The sequence below is a fragment of the Balaenoptera musculus genome, chromosome 1 (assembly GCF_009873245.2).
Source record: "Balaenoptera musculus isolate JJ_BM4_2016_0621 chromosome 1, mBalMus1.pri.v3, whole genome shotgun sequence".
NCBI classification, from domain to species: Eukaryota; Metazoa; Chordata; class Mammalia; order Artiodactyla; family Balaenopteridae; genus Balaenoptera; species Balaenoptera musculus.
The window spans coordinates 166,293,796-166,311,296 of record NC_045785.1 but is presented as its reverse complement, the minus strand read 5'-3'; the positions used below and the strand labels follow the sequence as shown (position 1 = coordinate 166,311,296).

Here is a 17,501-nt window from a genome sequence, read left to right as displayed (position 1 = left end):
GCATGTCCACCTTGAGAAGCAAGGGAGAGGAAAAAAGGAAAAAGAAACCATCCCAATTCTTTTATAGTCTCAGTAATATTCCTTATCAAAACATGTCAAAGATGACCAATAAACAAAATATCCACTACAAGCAGATCTCAGTTTTGAATATTAATTGAAAATTTTTAAAATAAAACAGATAGCAAGACATTAAAAGAATCTCCCATAGGGATTATTCTAGGAATAATTCGGTACTAGGAAATTTAGTAAATAACCCTATTCGAGACAGATAGCTAGGGTATCTGCAGCTAGACAGCAAAGAAAACATTATCTGACAATTACGACCTGTAAAGTATGATAATTGGGACACATCTTTTTATGTAACCTGAAAGGTGTTTTCTTTAATTGAAAACGTATTCACTATGTAGGTAAATTCCCATGGTTAAAAATTCACAGATCTAAAAAGGTCTTCTTTGCAAAGTCTCTCTGATATTCCTGTATTCCAGCCCACCCTTTGTTCACTCCGGAGACAGCGGTGTGTGACCGGTTCTCGTACGTTATTTCCAGAGACACCACTCACATGGGCAAATACATTTAACTACCCCTTTTCCCCTTTTTCTGACACAAATGGTAGCATACTATATGCATACTTCTATATTTTACTTTCTTCTCTCAGCATATACCTCAGACTTCATTCTACATGAAGTTTCTTAATTTCTTAAATGGCTGCATAGCATTCCATTGTATAGACACACCATAATTTAGTCAACCAGAGCCCTATTGATGGACATTTGTGTTGTTTACACTCTTTTGCTGCTACAAACTATGCTACAATGAATAACTTTATACATTTTTCAGTTTACGTGGGAGTGTGTCAGTAAGGTAAGTTTCTAGAAGTGAAACTGTTGGGTCAAAGGGAATGTGTATTAGTAAATTTGCTAGATATCCCCAAAGTGTGCTCCACAGAAGTTGTGTTAATTTATAATCTGACCCAGCAAGTTTTGAAAGTGCTTGCTTCCTCAGGGACTCTTCAAATGATGCTTCAACTCTGACTGATCTTCGTCCAACTAACAGGTAAAAAGTAATATCTCAGTCTATAGCGCTCCTCTTATGAGTGAGAATAGGCATTTTTTCATATGCTTAAGAGCCTTTTCTATGAACAGCGTGTTCTTTCCCTTGCAGATCTCCTGCTGGATTGCTGTTCTTGTTCTAGTTGATTTGTATATACTCTTTACATACAAGGAAAATTGGTCCTTTGAACATAAGAGTTGTAAATAGTTTTTCCCAGTTCATGTCGTAGCTTATTTTTATTCATGCAGAAGTTTTTTATGTAGCTAAATTATCAACCTACTTATTCTCTTATGGCTTCTAGGTTTTATGTCATGCGGACTTCTACCTCACGCAGCCCTACCCGATAGCTTTTGGATTAAATTAATCAAGATGGGGGCGGGTAAGAGGGGGGAAGAGATGCAGCCTGCTTTCATTAAAAAAAAAAAAAAAATTTATGTTTTTTAAAGCTTTCAGTAAGCATGTATTACTAGCATAATGAAATTTTAAAGATTTTAAAAACAGAAAATCATCCTAATCAGAAATATTACGGTAGTATTTCTAGGAAAGATAAATTATTTCTTGCTGTGATACTATCAAAGAAATGTTTAAAATATAAATAAAATATGGGTTATAGGACATCTTCAGGAAAATCTCCAAGTAGGTCTGAAGCCTCTGGGATAGTCATGTGATTATTTTTCCTTCTCAATGGAACACTGAGGAATCGAATAGATTTGGAACTTCTTTCTTCTGCAAGGTATGCTAAAGAGGCTGCACCCACTCCCGAAGGATAACGAGAAGAGTAGTACTGGCAAAATCCCAGTTTTGTTTTAGTAAAGCTCCTTTTTTAAGGAATTTTGCTATCCAGTTTGCTGTTTTGTTTTTATTTGTTTTTTCAGTTTGCTGTTTCGAATGTGTGTTTTTCTACATATAAACTAGGGAGAAAATGATCCCCTAAAGATGAAAGTTATAAGGTAGAAGTGAGTTGTAATTCATTTCTCCCTGGACCCACAGTTTCTGTCACAGCATACAGTCTCTGTTTAGCCAGCACTCACCCAGGACTCCTCACGGTGCCTCGGCTATTAGCTGAGGCCATCACGACCCTATGGTTCCCTCCCCAGTAACTGAGACCCAATTATACCAACTCTGAGGTTCAGGATTTTTCAAATGATTGGAGTCTCCCCTTCAGTAAGGAGACTAGAAGCAGGGCAAGTCATACAGGGATGTAATTTAGGTATTGTGTTTGATAAGAAATTAGGAGCGTCTAAAACTCTTTGATTGGTCTCTTATCCTAAAATTTCCATCTCATTGCAATAAAAAAGAAATCCAAACAATGCTCCAGAAAAGGGATAATGCAGCTCTCGTTTTGGCAAGTTCCACAAAAAATAACTTAAAAAAATAACTGAACATCTATACAAATGGGTTCTTCCCTTTATCACACTTCCAAAATTATGTACAAACAGTAAACTCTAAAAAGTTTGTAAAAGTTACTTTTCAACAAAGAACACTATTTCTGTGTTTCTATCCTGTTTTCAAAATAATGCCACTAATAAGGATGAGATCTGTATTTTTATGTTTGCTCAAAAGACACAGAGTTTAAGAAATTCAAAGATGGAAGGCATTTAAAGACTAACTGGCCCAAACCTCATTTCATAATAAAGATAGCAGAGTCTTAGGGCAGTTAAGAGATGTGCTCCGGGCCACACAATCAGTGTCAGAGCCCAAAGGAGGGCCCTGATCATCTTGGTGGGTACCTGCGACAGCTCTTTGAGAAGCCTGGCTCCCCTTGGGATCTGACTCTAGACTCAGTCAATGAAAAGTCTTTCTCAAAAAGAACTTCCCTATTACTTATCACTATATACCAGGCTAATCTTTCTGTGGTTCTGTGAACCGACTTAGCGCCATGAAGAACCATACTTGAACATGGGAGCCAGCATACTCTTGAGGCATTCCTTTAGGAATACTCTTCCCTCTCTTTTCTGTCTGTCCATCTCAAGTTGCAGCTCCTATCACAATTCCATCCTCCTCTGACTTCTACCGTCTTTCGAACTTATTGCAATGAAAACTCTTACTATTCTCTGTTTATGCTGGGATTGCGTTTCTCCCATGCTAGACTAGAAGCCTTCTACGCTTTCTATGACTCAACTCCACATGCGGCACAGCCCTAATGGCAAAAATGAGCAAATAATAGCGTTCCAATTTCTCCTTACTTGTAGTCACAAAGATACTTGAATAATCTAATATCTATTCTTGCACATGAAACTGTATGACAATGAGCAATTGATTCAAAGTTAGTATCCTAAGTAACGTATCCTTAAGTAATAGCATCTTTAGTTATGTTTTTCCTTAAGTAATATTACGATTTAACATTTCAAGATTCTGGCTGACATATCCATGGCAGGTACAAGTTATATATAAAAAGGGACAGAGTACTACTCCCTTAGTTGGGCCTAGAACTCAATGTCAAATTATGATCGTGCTCTGCCTGCCACCAACCCAGCAAATGGACTACAAGTGATCCCAGAGCAAACATGAATTTTGCCACGTAAGTACTAACCAAGATAAAAGCACAAGAAACCGGTATCACTTACAGGGAAGCAAATTCAGAGACACTACCCCACAAGGACTAGTTCCATCCCTAACCCTGCTGAGCCATCTCATAAGTGTGCATTTTTAGTAACACGAAACCAGAAGAAGCGTCTTCACACGGATCAGCACTCCGGTTTCATCTCTTGATGATGGGGGGGAAAGAGGGTGAAAACCAGTATCGTCTGTCATTCTTCACTGCATCTCCTTTTCTACGTCCTCTCTAACTCTCCATCTTTCCTTGTCACTGTGGGGCTAAAAGCAGACCCTCCTAGTCTGTCGTGGCAAAGCTGGACGCGTACAAGCAGGAGTTCCATACACCGAAAACAGGTTAGGAAACCCTCACGTGATTCTATCATACAGGCATACCTCAGAGATATTGTGGGTTTGGCTCCAGACCTCCACAATAAAGCAAATATCACAACAAAGTGAGTCACATGGATTTTTTGATTTCCCAGCACATACAAAAATTATGTTTACACTATCCTGCTGTCTATTAAGTGTGTAATAACAGCATTACGCCTTAAAAAATGTACATACTGTAATTTTAAAATACTTTATTGATTAAAAAATGCCAACCATCATCTCAGCCTTCAGCAAGTCATAATCCTTTTGCTGGTGGAGGGTTTGAAATAGTTCAAGAATTGCCAAAATGTGACACAGAAACGTGAAGTGGGCAAACGTTGTTGGAAAATGGCACCGATAATTTGTTTGAGGCAAGGTTACCACGAACCTTCAATTTGCAAAAAAAAAAAAAAAAAGCTATATCTGCGAAGTGCAATGAAATGGGGTATGCTTGTAGTAGATTATGTTATGCTATACTATTATATCATATCAGCATTAGGATTTTATGTGTCATAAAATTCTAGAGCTAAAGCTTTAGTCTTGCCGCTTGGGAATGATGCTAGCTTTTGTCACGAAATGCAAGGGTGCGTGCTCTGAATACGAGCTCGAGAGCTCTTGGGATCCACAGCCACAGTGGGGTGGGCGTGGGACGACCACCAGCTCCCGGTCACATGTCATTCCAAAGGCACAACATTCAGTGTATCAGGTTCAATAAGATAAAAAGCCGCTAACGACACAACTGAAAACAAGTGATATCCTTAAAATTATACACAGTGGTAGATTTTGTTATTTCTCCATGAGTTAGCTATTTTGCCCCAAGCAGTGTAAATGTCATCAGAAAAGCATAAAGCAAATTTAAAATTGACAACAACTGGGAGTGGAGGTGGGAGAAGAAGTCTTACATAAATCAAATTTCTTTCAATAAGTCCTCAAAAAAGAAAAAAAAAAAATCCCTTGGTACATCTGGATGATACATCAACAATCAACACACTATATACAAAGGCAAACAAAGAATAAAAGGATGGGAAAGTACATGTCCTAAATTGTTCTATAATGTCCGCTACGTTGTAACCAAGCAATTTGGTAGAAATCAGGCCACAGTCACTTGAAATCTCCTCTCACGATAAGGAAATCCTTTGGCATCATCCTAAGCAGAGGACAGTGGGCCCATCAAGAAGTGTTTGCCCCAGATGTGTGTTTGCGTTTGGCCACCTAACTCAACAGGAATGAGACAGGAATGACGACAGTGATTTGGATGATGTACACAGTAACATCTGCCAAACACTTACTAAGTGCCAGACACTGTGTTAAATGCTTTACACATAAGTCTTACTTAATTCTCACTGTCACTCTATAGAGAAGGTTCTATTCCTACCCTCATTTTGGATGGAGAAAGAGACACTGATCAAGGTAACTTCCCCACATCACACAGACGGAGCAGGGATTTGGACACAGGCATCTGGACACAGGCACTGGGGTTCAATTGCCTGGGCAACCTCTGTGCTGCTTCCACACTGCACTGCCCTGGGAAGCTGGGCCCTATAAGGAAAACTGCCACAGCACCTTTAACTCTGCTCTGCTGCTGTGTGTTCAGAATGAAGGGGGTGACGAGAAGCTCTACTCCGCTTCTAGACTAAAAGACGAGTGCCCCTCAATGATTAAAAAAGTAAACGGAGGAAGAGGGCTGTAAGGCCTAGGAAGAATGTGCCAGGAAGTCTCAGCACACATTCGTTGGCCAATAAGATGCAAGCTCATCACTGTTTTCTACCATAAGGGCATCTGCCTACCAATGAGATTTTTCTGAAAACCTCCCACACAATAATGGGGCCCACAGCCATGAACAATACTCCCCTGAAGATAATGATCCTAAAATAATGCCATCCTCTGACAAGGTAGTTAATTTCCGCAGCGAGGCATGATATTAACAAAAACAAAAACAGCATCACCAGGGACTACCATGGCTTTCCACAAAAGCCGGCACGTACCCAGTTACTAAAGGTAACATTAAACACATCCATTAGCCTTAAAACACAGCTCCTGTTTTGGGGTGGGAAGAGAGAATGTATCATTTTATTTTAGTGTGGCCTAAACTTCAAGGATTTTTCTTTGCCTTGAGACTAGTAACATTTTTTCTCAATCTGCCCAAATACATATGTTCCCATATTTCTTCCCTCTTGCCTCTCCCTCCCTCCCACCCTCCCTCCCCTGATTCACTTTGTTATATAGCAGAAACTAACGCACCATTGTAAAGCAATTATACTCCAATAAAGATGTTAAAAAAAAAAAATCTGCACAAATAACGGAAGCCACTGATGTGGGTTATGAAAAGGAGTCTTTTCTAAACACTAGGGCTGTAACAAATATATATTTTAAAAATTTATTTCTTTTGATTTTAAGCCCACAAATTTGTCAAACTATTAGTCTTTCACAACGCAGCAGATGGTAAAACTTCAGTAATTTAATCAGTCTTTCAATTATAGCTGGCCACCATAGGGGCTGGTAAATTATCACTCTGTAAACATAGTGGCACATGTTCTCTGGTGTATCAGCTACTGTGACGACTAGAGAACCACTGAAGTAGCCCACAGTAATTTTTCAAAGCTTTCAATTTTAGTTAATAAGTCCGTCATTTGCAATTTTTACTGTCACTGTCATCGTGCTAACTTTTACAGGCACGTACACGTAACAGTGGTGCCAGCAAAATCCAGTGTAAATATGGGTCTGTCAGCATATTCACTGTAATTCTCAGTAGTTTACCTACCTAAATCAAAGAAATAAACTAGTCAGCTACACTTTCTAAACAAAGAGACATAAGTGCTTCAGCAATTTTGAAACACAAAAAGTAATAAGCCACGTAAGTTTTCCTTTTTTCTAGTCTATTAGCATATATAATACCCAATGCTTCTCAAACGTTTTTTTTAGGTAGCAAGACTTTTTATTCCCGAACAAAATTTTATACGATATCTTAATATATGATATAGATAAAAGCAGAAATGAGGAAGCAACCTAGCACCTTTGCAGAGCCCTAGAGCTTTCTCTAACATGGCATGAAAAGTACTGGTCCTGGCCATTTTCCAGATCGGGGACTAAAATTCTCAAATGAAAGATCTTAAGGTCTTGTCAAAATTAAAATGAGGCAAGGCAAGACCTCTAAATCTGGTTACAAATTTGATTACAGATAACCCAAAGAAAAAAAAAAATTACAAACACAATTAGTCACAAAAACCTCCGACTTCAATCTCAATTTTTAAAATTACTGTTCTTCTTAACCTTAGAGGAAGTTAATGATAATTCAGTAACTCTTACAGTTTTATTTCAACTGTCAATTCAAGTAGGATTAATTCTATTATTTATTTTTTAATTATATATATAGTGTGACCCCATTTTTAGAGAATTTTCTGTGTGGCCCATTCATCCAACCACTCAACCAAATATGCCTACATTTATAACCTCTTAAAGTTAATAATGATGATTATCCTTAGGTGTTAGAAAGTTGATTATCTTACTCTTTTTATTTTTCTATAATACCTGAATTTTCGGTAATAAACGTGTCATTTTTACAAAACAAATTCATTACTCACAAAAAAATTCATTTCACAAATAATTACAATAAATTACAAAAAAATTCATTTCACAAATAATTACAATAATTACAAAACTAAAAAGCATACTTCTTTACTTTTGAAACAACTGTTTAATATTAAATACTAAATCTATGTGCTTCCTAGGCACCATGGGATATAAGAAAGTACCAAACAATTCCTGCTCAAAAACTTTACTGTCTAGTTGGACAAATAAGACTAATAAACAAGAATCAATTAGCACCCAATATAAATCAAAATAGAGCTAATAGTTAAATTAAATGCTATGGACCTTAAATTGCTATTAGTGTCCACACACACACACACGATAACAGTACACATTCCTAAAAAATATTTGAGTGAAAAGCTTGAAAAGATGACAAACCTCACTCATAAATTTAAAAGTACAAATTAAAACACTGAAACGGCATTTCACACCATTCTGATTTTGCAAAGATTAAAGTTTGATAATCTACTAGGGGCAAACAATTTCAAGAAGTACCTGAGAAAAGCAGGCCTCTGTAAGAAAACACATCCATCTCTCATAGTTTTGAGTTTCCCAATATTGATAAAAATATGGGTACAGAGAAATATTTCATTTTTTACAAAATAAATAGAGCACAATGGTAAAAAGCAATTACCTCGGAGATGTTTTCATTTCTGTGACACAGAGAGTAGAAGGAGGCACTCTCACATACTGTGTTTGGAATACACACTGGGGCAGGCTTTTGGAAGCACCCTTCAACAATTTTTATTAAAATTTGAAATACGTACACTTTTTAACCTTAGCAATTCCACTTTTAGTTATTTATTCTAAAGGAAAAATAAGAATGGCTAACATTTATTGAGCACATACTATGTATGTTCCAGGTACTAGTCTAAGCACGTCTCATTTCATCCTCTTAATAAACCTATGATTTTAATCCTATAACTAATAATTCTATTAGTCTCACTTTAGGAATGACGTAACTGGACCGAGAGAAGTTAGGTAACTTGCCCAAGGTTTAACAGTCACTGAGTGGCAGAGTTAGGATAGAAATTCAGGCAGTCTGACTTTCATTCATGACACTACACACATGTGTAACCAAAGATGCATAGTAGATATAAAGATGATTACAGCATCGCCTGTGACAGAAAACAGAAAAGAAAAAGAACAAACAAAAACAAAACGTCCCTCAACAGGGGTGTGGCTAAATAAATCATCGTATATCTATACAATGAAACAGTTAGTATTCCTTTACAAGAACTAGATGATTTATATATGCAGACACAGAAAAACCTCCGTATTACATTAAATGGAAAAGGCAAGAGGTAGAACAGTAAGTAAAAATGAAGTCTGCATGGACTTCCAGGTAAAGAGAGAATTAAACAGATCAATTTTACTCTCACTTTCCCCAGCACTCTCAACCCCACTAAAAACAACAGTAGAAGAGTTTGTTTCAAGTACAGACAAAAAGAAGGAGAGGAGAAAAGCCACTAAAATTTGAGAGCTAGAAAGCAGATGGACAGGTGGTAACTGATTTTTACAGTCCCTGGAAAAGTAACTCCCACTAAAGTGGTGGCGAGGAAAGCTGAGAAGCAACCCCAGCTGCACTGCAAGATTGCCAGTGGGCTTAGGAGCTGGTGCCAGCTCCCCCTGGGAGTGAGGGCAAAGACGCGGCTAAAGTCAGGAGGCTTGGTTGAAAGTAGGTCCCCAGATCCCTTCCCCCACCCCACACAGTCAGCCACTGTCCCTCCCTCACTGGCAGAAGACCAGAGGCCCATCACCAAGCCAAAACCAACTCACAGAGCCACCCCGCAGGAATGCCTGAGGAGTCCAGACTTGTACTAAAATGAACAACTATCAACAAGAGCAAGGAAAAGAGGTGACTGACTACACAGTGAGACTAAGAACAGGTCACTCTTACATAGTTAGGCATAAACAGTGCCACCAAGGCTGAGCCCGGATACTGGCTGGGTCTGTGGCCAAAGGCCGGGGAACAGCTTACACTCACCTTTGCTGGCTGGCAACAATCCTTTAACTGCACTTTTCACACTAGCAAGTCACTCCACCGGTAGCTACTAAAACCAAACTCACGGCCATAAAGATTAAGATCAAAGGGTTTTTTTCCCCCCTCTTCTATTTTTTTTCATTTATTAAATAACTTTTTTTTTTTTTTTAATTGAGGCAGAGCTGATTTACAAGATCAAAAGTTCTGAGGCCCCCAAAAGAGGCCAAGAAATTTTAGAGAACAAAAAGGGGTAAAGGCAGGAAGAAAAGCTGGGAGAGTTATACTGAAAGCCACGGGCGAGACCAAGATTTCTGAACTCCAGCACGACTAACATTTTGGGCGGACAATCCTTTGTTTGAAGGGTTGTCCTGTGCATTGCAAGACGCTTCACAGCATCCCTCCCTGGCCTCTACCCACTTAGATGTACCTTCCCCCACGTTGTGACAGACAAAAATGTCTCCAGACATTGCCAAATGCCCCCTAAGGGGAAAAATCACCCCCAGTTGAGAAGCACTAGGCTAAACCCAGCTTGTGTTAATGTGGAGAGGAAAGTCACTGGCAAAATGAGCGTTTCTAAGAGTCCAAGGTCCAAAGTCCTGATGAGAGCCCACCTGAGGAAAGAGACCCTCTGCGGCCACCATCCCCTCCCAGGAGGAGGGCCTCGGGCGTATCCTTGGCATAATGTGGGTGCTCTCCTTCTGCCTCTGGCCAATCCACTGCTTACGTCTCTTGCATGGTAGATGGCACCACAGTCTAAGGACACTAAAATTAGGCAAAATATTTTCCAGCATTACCCCAGATCATTAATGCTCTAAGAGTCTCTAATCAGGTCATGCTGTCTCCTATTTCTCAGCCTGTAAACAAACATTTCTCTGGGGCCTCTACCTGACCAGCATGCTTTTTTCATTCCCTGTTAATCTGCTAAATCATTAGTGCCTCCGTAAACTGCATTATATCACCTTCTGTAAAACAGATGGAACACATTCCTAAGGTGTCTCTTAAGTGGAAAATTTCCATGCTGCCTACCTTAACTGAGGACCTTAACCCAGGACCTTCTGTGCTTCCTGTTCCAGAAACCGCTGTCAAGCAAATCCTTGATTCTATACTTCCAACCCTTTGGTCTTAATACACCAATGAAGGAAAGGTCATTATATCTGCCTTGCCAGTTAAAATTAAGTTAAACCCTATCAAGCTTCTTCCCAAACCGCCTAGATTCCCATTACAGCATGAGGCTGAGCAAAATACCACTTCTTTCCCAAAGCAAAAAAATTATAACCCCAACTAAAAGCCCTTACAACACTGTAAAAACTACTATTTACTATTTGTTATAGGATCATTAATAGGTAGACGTTGTAGTACAACAACCTTCTTTTCCCATTTCCCCCAGCCAGGTCCCATTTGTCATGATGTCAGCTTAAAATATAGTACAGAGGAAGATCTTTGTTTTGCCTTTTCTTACGTCTTGAAAGCCTATTCTGTTTGCCTTTCAATCCTTTCGTGTATTTACTCACAGGCAAGGAGGAATTCCTTAACCTTATTCATTGCACTTGTACACAGAAAAGTTACGCCTGACATGGATCCGTTATTTTGGGCATTGTTATGGACTGAATTGTATCCTGCCCCCAAAATTCACATGTTGAAACCCTAACCCTCCAATGTGACTGTATCTGAAGATGGGGCCTTTAAGGAGGTTAATTAGGGTTAAAAGAGGTCATAAGGGCACAGCCCTCTGATAGACTGGTATCCTTCTAAGAAGAGAAAGGGACACCAGAACCGGCTCTCTGTCCTCATGCACAGGGGAAAGGCCAGGAGAGGACACGGCAAGAATGCAGCCATCTGCAAGCCAGGAAGAGGAGTCTCACCAGAAACCAACCCTGATGGCACCTTGACCTTGGCTTCCAGCTTCCAGGACGGTGAGAAAATAAATTTCTGTTGTTTAAGCCACCCAGTCTGTGGTATTCTGTTATGGCAGCCAAGCAGACTAACACAGGTATGAAATATCTATAGGAGAAGGACGTTTGCCCTTTTCTATAAGAGAGGCCATCCTTAAAGTTCCAAAGCCTACCAGTGTCACAGACGCTTGCTTTCTTGGACGTGGCTGGCTACTGCTCATAACAGATACTAGAATATGCTTTCTTCCCTAAGCCCTCATTATAGCTGACACCCCAGAATCGAAATGAAAGAGGCTTTCTCCTTCCTTAGAAGAGCCTTATCCAGACCCCTGGTACTAAATCTCTATGATTACAAAAGCCCTATACTCTCTTCTGCCATAAAAATAAGAAACTACTCTCAAAGGGCTGACAGACTTCTGGAGATAAAAAGCACCCTGAAGTTTTTACAGTTGTTCGCTGGACTCAGTAGCAGCGAGTTGGCCTGCAGGTCGGCATTCGTTGGCAGTGGCTACTGCACTTTCCTCTTAGGTACCCTTCTCTGTGGTTCACCGACACACCACTGCAGCCCGCCTAAACAGACCAGAACACAACATGTCTCTAATGCCAGACTAATGAAGAGTGAAAGCCTACTTTCTTCTGCTGGTCACAGTAACCACCACCCAATGGCAACTGATGGAGAAGCCTATCATTGTTTTGACAGTTACAGCACCCTGACACAACCGTAAAGTGACCTTAAGACAGTCCACTTTTCCCAGTCCTGGTCTCTCTCGTCTTTAACGTGGACAAGGCCTGCCAGGTGGGCTCTGAGGGAAGGCAGGTTTTGAGTCTGCTGTCTGTGCATGACAGGCGAGAGTCGAAGTTCCCTCTCCATGCTGACTAGGTGGCTACACCTATTAACCTTGACTAGAGCATGTACTTCTGCGTTTCACACATCCGCCAAAAGTTAACTCTGATTCTTGCCATGCCTCTGGAGCTGGCTGTGCCTTTGGACTTGTTCATCACCATAGCCGGTAGTAGAAATAACAGAAATCTTTTGCCTCAGCTTAGTAAAATTTCTAATAGGCCTGGTATAAAACATGTTTCCCAGCAAAACTTCATAATGATCCTATACATGGAAAGTTCTGGATGATGCTGCAGTGTAAGGCAGAGGTCATATCCTTTTCCCTGGCCACAGTGCCATTTATGTTCTCACCCACCAAATAGGCTCCCTTGGCAAAGATGTTGTCTTGTTTTGAGGACAAGACCCAAATTCAAAGAAGCTCTCTTAAGCACTGCAGGATGACTTTAACATCTGAATAACTTCTTTACCTCAATGTCCTGGCCCACTTTTGTTGTCTGCCAAATACCCTCACCATGTACAAAAGACTGTGACAGGGTAAAGGGTTCAAACAGTTAGGAATGATTGCTACACCCAAAATTGTTGTCAACGAGGCCTAACAATACTGTTTCACTTGCTGCATTTGCCAAGTCCACAGTGTGAGCAAATCTATCAAGACAAACAGAACAACAAGCCTCCCTCATCCCTGAGGGCCACTTGTAAATATTCAAATTTTATCCGAATGAAAAAATACTCCACATGTAAGTAATTTCATGTGTTTTCAGAATGAGTAGAAGCATACTTCAGCTTTTAACTGAAACAGTTAAGATATGTCATCCCTAGATTTAGGATCTCCTTGCCAATAAAGAGAAGACAACATACTTTACAGGTCAGATTTAAAGGAGGCCTGATAACACTTAACACATTCTAACTAGGCTATCATTGCCCACGTCACCCAGAATCAGCTGAAACAGTGGAACATCAAAATGAAATACTGTAAAATAAACCAACCCATGACCTTTATGAGTATGAGAGGCTACCTATTCCACAAAGCAGCCAAGGTGAGCTTTAAAAACCAGAAATCAGATAGTGCAGTTTCTGATCACATGTAGACTAAACTTCAAATTCACAAAGCTCTACACCAGGCCTGCCTGCTTCTCCGACCCCAGCTTGCAGCAGCAATCATTTTCTCCTGTGTTGGGTTATACGCCATGAGGGACCGTGAGCTTAGGGAAGGCACACTGTTAGTTAAGCCAAAAAGCAGCTCTGTGACATGCTATCAGTAAACCCACCCCCTTAATATTTGCAGGGGAGAGGTAGCAGATATTTGTAAGGAAAACTAGCCTCACACACAAATCCCCAACTGCGTCATTCACAAGTAAAAATCCATTCCAGATAGAACCAACTATGTACCAATGGACTGTGTAAAATGAGGGCCTCTGGGCTTGTAAATAAGTACCATAACTCGGCACCAGCACTATTTTATATATTTAATAACAACTGTCCCAGCGGAGGCTCCTCTGAGATGACGAAGGCATGTGTAACGTCTGTGAGGTTTATTCCAGAAAACCTCCAACTTACTTGGGAGTTCGTTCTACTACTCACAATAGTCACTTAGCTATATGAGTCCAGAAAACAAATACTAAAAGTAACTGCGAGGTTGCTGCCACTTACACTATCCCCTTTCTGAGAAATTCTCAAAGCACATGCCCTCCTGAGAGGTTTACTCACATGGAATCCCGCAGAGGCTCCAACCCTTTCAATACTTATCCCTCCCATCCAACACCCTCGGCACCTCCCCATTCCTGCCACAGCTCACACTGACTGCTGATGGATGCCTGACCAGAGGGCGACACTACCAGGTTGGCCGATGTCCCGTGCAGTGACCTGGTATAAATCTAAGTCCCCTGCTCCCAAATATCCTACACTGGAAGGTGGTGAACAGATTCAGTAAAATCCTCACATGAGCTCTGAGGGTGATACAAAAACAAGAAAGAATCTAAGACAACCACAAACAAAAGACAGAAGTAGAAGCTGTGAAAGTCTAAATCACGAGTAAGCAGAAGCCAGTCAGTCTTAGAAAAAGCAGACACAGAGTATAAGCGAGTCTCCATATTGACACGGGACTAGAGCAGGAAGAGACAAGGTGTTTGTTTGCTGAGGTGATGGGACAACCAAGGTCCCTGAGCTGCATTACACCCTATTCAATACATCCCAATCCTCCTTGAGGTCTTCTGAAATGGTCTCCTGTCCTTCATCTCCCCTTGGGGCTTTGCTGTAACTCTACAGGAACTTAGTACACTCTGCCGCTCATGACATGACACTCTTTCATTTCTCCTCCAGATCTGTCTTCCCCAACTCAATAAACGACACACCGTCCATCCAGTAGCTCAAGCCAAGTATCTGGGAGGTGTGTTAAAAGACTTTTTATTATGGATATTTTCAAAGATTGACAAAAAGAATGGTACCTATTACTCAGCTTTAGGGAGTATCAATGTCTTATTGTTTAATCTACTCCACACCATACCCCAGATCAAAGAAGTCAGTTCTAGCTTCTTCTTTTCCCCCTCATCCCTCACAACCAGTTCATAGGAAAGTCTTAGCATTATCTCTCAAACTTATCCTGAATCTACCAATTGCTCATTTTCACTAATACCACCTTAATGCAAGCCACCATCATTTCTCAACTGAACTACTCTAACAGCCTCGTAATTGGTCTCCCCTGCTTCCACTTTTGCTCCCTGCTTCAATCTATTCCAAATAGCAGCCAAGATGAACTTTAACAATGAGAAATCAGATCGGTGTGGTTTCCTATTGCATTCAGAATAAACTCCAAATTTGCCAAGCCTTCCATCAGGGCTTCTTGCTTCTCTAACCCCATCTTGTAGCCATCTCCATCCTGCCAAGCCACACTGGCCTTCTCTGCATTGCTTCAAACTCCAAGCCCATCCTGCCATAGGGCGTTTCCATGAGCTGTTGCCCTGGCCTGAGATGCTCTTCACCAGACCTGCACCTCATTGACTGCCTGTCATCTTTCAAACCTCAGCCTAAATGTCACATCCTCCAAAAAGCCTTCCCAGACCACTCAATCTACAGCAGTCACATGACCACTTGCTATCACATCACCATTTGAATTCTCTGTGTAACTATTACCACCATTTGATACTTTTTATCTATCTTAAAAAAATTTTTTTTTAAAAATCTCTCCCCATTAGAGTGTAAGCTTCTGGGCACAGGGATGCTAAGACCCATCCAGTATATAGGTTCATTCTTCTTTCTTAATAAAAAACCCTGACTTTGTTCAGGTGTCAACTCCTCCCCTGTGCAGCCGCAAGCCTCAGGAGAAGCTGACCCTTTTATCCTCCAGCTCCAGGAAATGATGTGATTCACTGATGAAAATCTCATATATCTTGCTAGTGGCTAGTTCAGAAATGAGTTTTTGGCCCAATCTGAGCCAAGGAGATAAAAGGCAAGGAAAAGAGTCACGAAAAGCCCCGGCCTTTTTCTCCCTCTGGTCAGGAATAAAGACACATGTTGCCCCACCAAACCTGTGAGAGGAACAAGCTTTAGGATAAAGTCAACATGGTATATGCAGAGTAGACAGAAGGAAAGAACCTGAGTCCTTGATGACATAGTTGAATTGCCTGATCAACCTAACGGGGAGTACATACTATCTCTGACTTCCTTTTATGCGAGCTAATGAATGCCCTTGTTATTTAAGCCAGTTTAGGTTAGATTTTCTATTACTTATAGGTGAAAATACACTACCATATACAGGGACTTCGTCTACCTTCCTCACTGCTATACTCCCAGCAACTAGAATACGGTGGGCACTTAACAAATCTATGTTGAATAAATAAGTGCAAGAGTCTAAAAGAATAACTAATGAAGGGGAAAGAATCCTAAAACAACTATTCTCCATTTAGCCCACTTAGCTATAAAGTCATCAAATCCTTAAGAACAGGCATCTACTTAAGTACTATTAAGTAAGCACAAAAATGTTCTTGACAAAGATTTTAAAATGTTAACCTAACACTGAAATACGTCACCATCATTACAAAAGGAAAATGCCGTTATCAAAAAGCATGCACATGTTTACTAAGACTTACAGGTTCTTGGGGCTCTGTTTCTTCCCATGCTCCCCAACCATCATCTTCCCAGTTTGATTTACCTATTTTGAAAAAGATGAAAAGTGCTTACATGAAATATAGAGCTTAAAATATTTTAAAAACATTTCCTCTAAACATAATAGAATCAACCCCTGATATATAATAAATATTATATAAATATAATGTTCATATTAAGGAAGAAAACAATGGTAAACTATACTAGATCAGGATTTTGCTCTATGTAATAATAACCGGGAAACATTTGACCTGAATTTCCAGATCTATGTAAAAGTGTGCAGGTTATTTGGACCTTAAGATACTGGACATCAAGTTTATTTACATTTAAATCAAACTGCAAATGTGATTTTAAAAGAATCTTAAAATGACAAATATTTGTTACTTAAGACATCAGACAAGTAAAGTATGCACAGTGACCAAAAACACACCTAAAATTCCACACAGATATCTTTAAAAGTGTTTTAATAAGACAAGGTATCAAAGATAAAGAAAACTGAATTTTGAAACCAGATAGGTCTACTATTCACCACCTTTTCCTGATACTCTGTGATGTCTTATATGTGAGAACACCCTCTTGGAGTAAAATAAGATGTTCAACCAACATTGCAACAGGGAATTAAAAATCCCAAAATTGGTTTGGATAGTATGATCCCTTACAATGCTCGTGTTACTCATTTTTATATAATTATCTTTGAATTTATCTCACATCATATCAGAAAAGAAGGAATAAAACTATAATTTTTAAAGGAACTACTCTGAAACAAACAGTATACTTTATATGTATCACCTCAAATTAAATTAAAAAAAAAAAAAGTTCCCCCAAAACGTGAAAAGAGCAGGCAGTTGCCTAATTATAAGTTTAGGCCCCAGAATCAAGATTACCTAGGTTCACAACCTGGATCCAGCACTTACCAGCTCTGTGACCTGGAGCAAGTTACCCTGTATCTATAAGTTTTAGTTCTCTTACCATAACATCGTGGAAAATGACAGTACCTAGTGGGGTTGCTGCGAGCGTTTAAACCAGGCAGCACACTAAAGTCCTCAGCGCCTGACACATGATAAGTTCTCAATGCTAGTCATCAGTATTTAGCTATCAAAATACTACAAAATATAAATAAAATACTGTACTTAAACCA

At 39.8% G+C, this 17,501-nt stretch overlaps 1 protein-coding gene across 2 annotated transcripts in view; it reads right to left on the bottom strand.

Moving 5' to 3' along the window:
• RAB3GAP2 (RAB3 GTPase activating non-catalytic protein subunit 2) overlaps nt 1–17,501 on the bottom strand; it is a 91,161-nt gene that overhangs the window by 56,141 nt on the left and 17,519 nt on the right. For both annotated transcript variants that reach the window (XM_036870642.1, XM_036870632.1), the window contains exon 2: nt 16,348–16,409. In XM_036870642.1, coding sequence (XP_036726537.1) covers nt 16,348–16,409 — 62 coding nt within the window. The remainder of the gene's footprint in view (nt 1–16,347; nt 16,410–17,501) is intronic.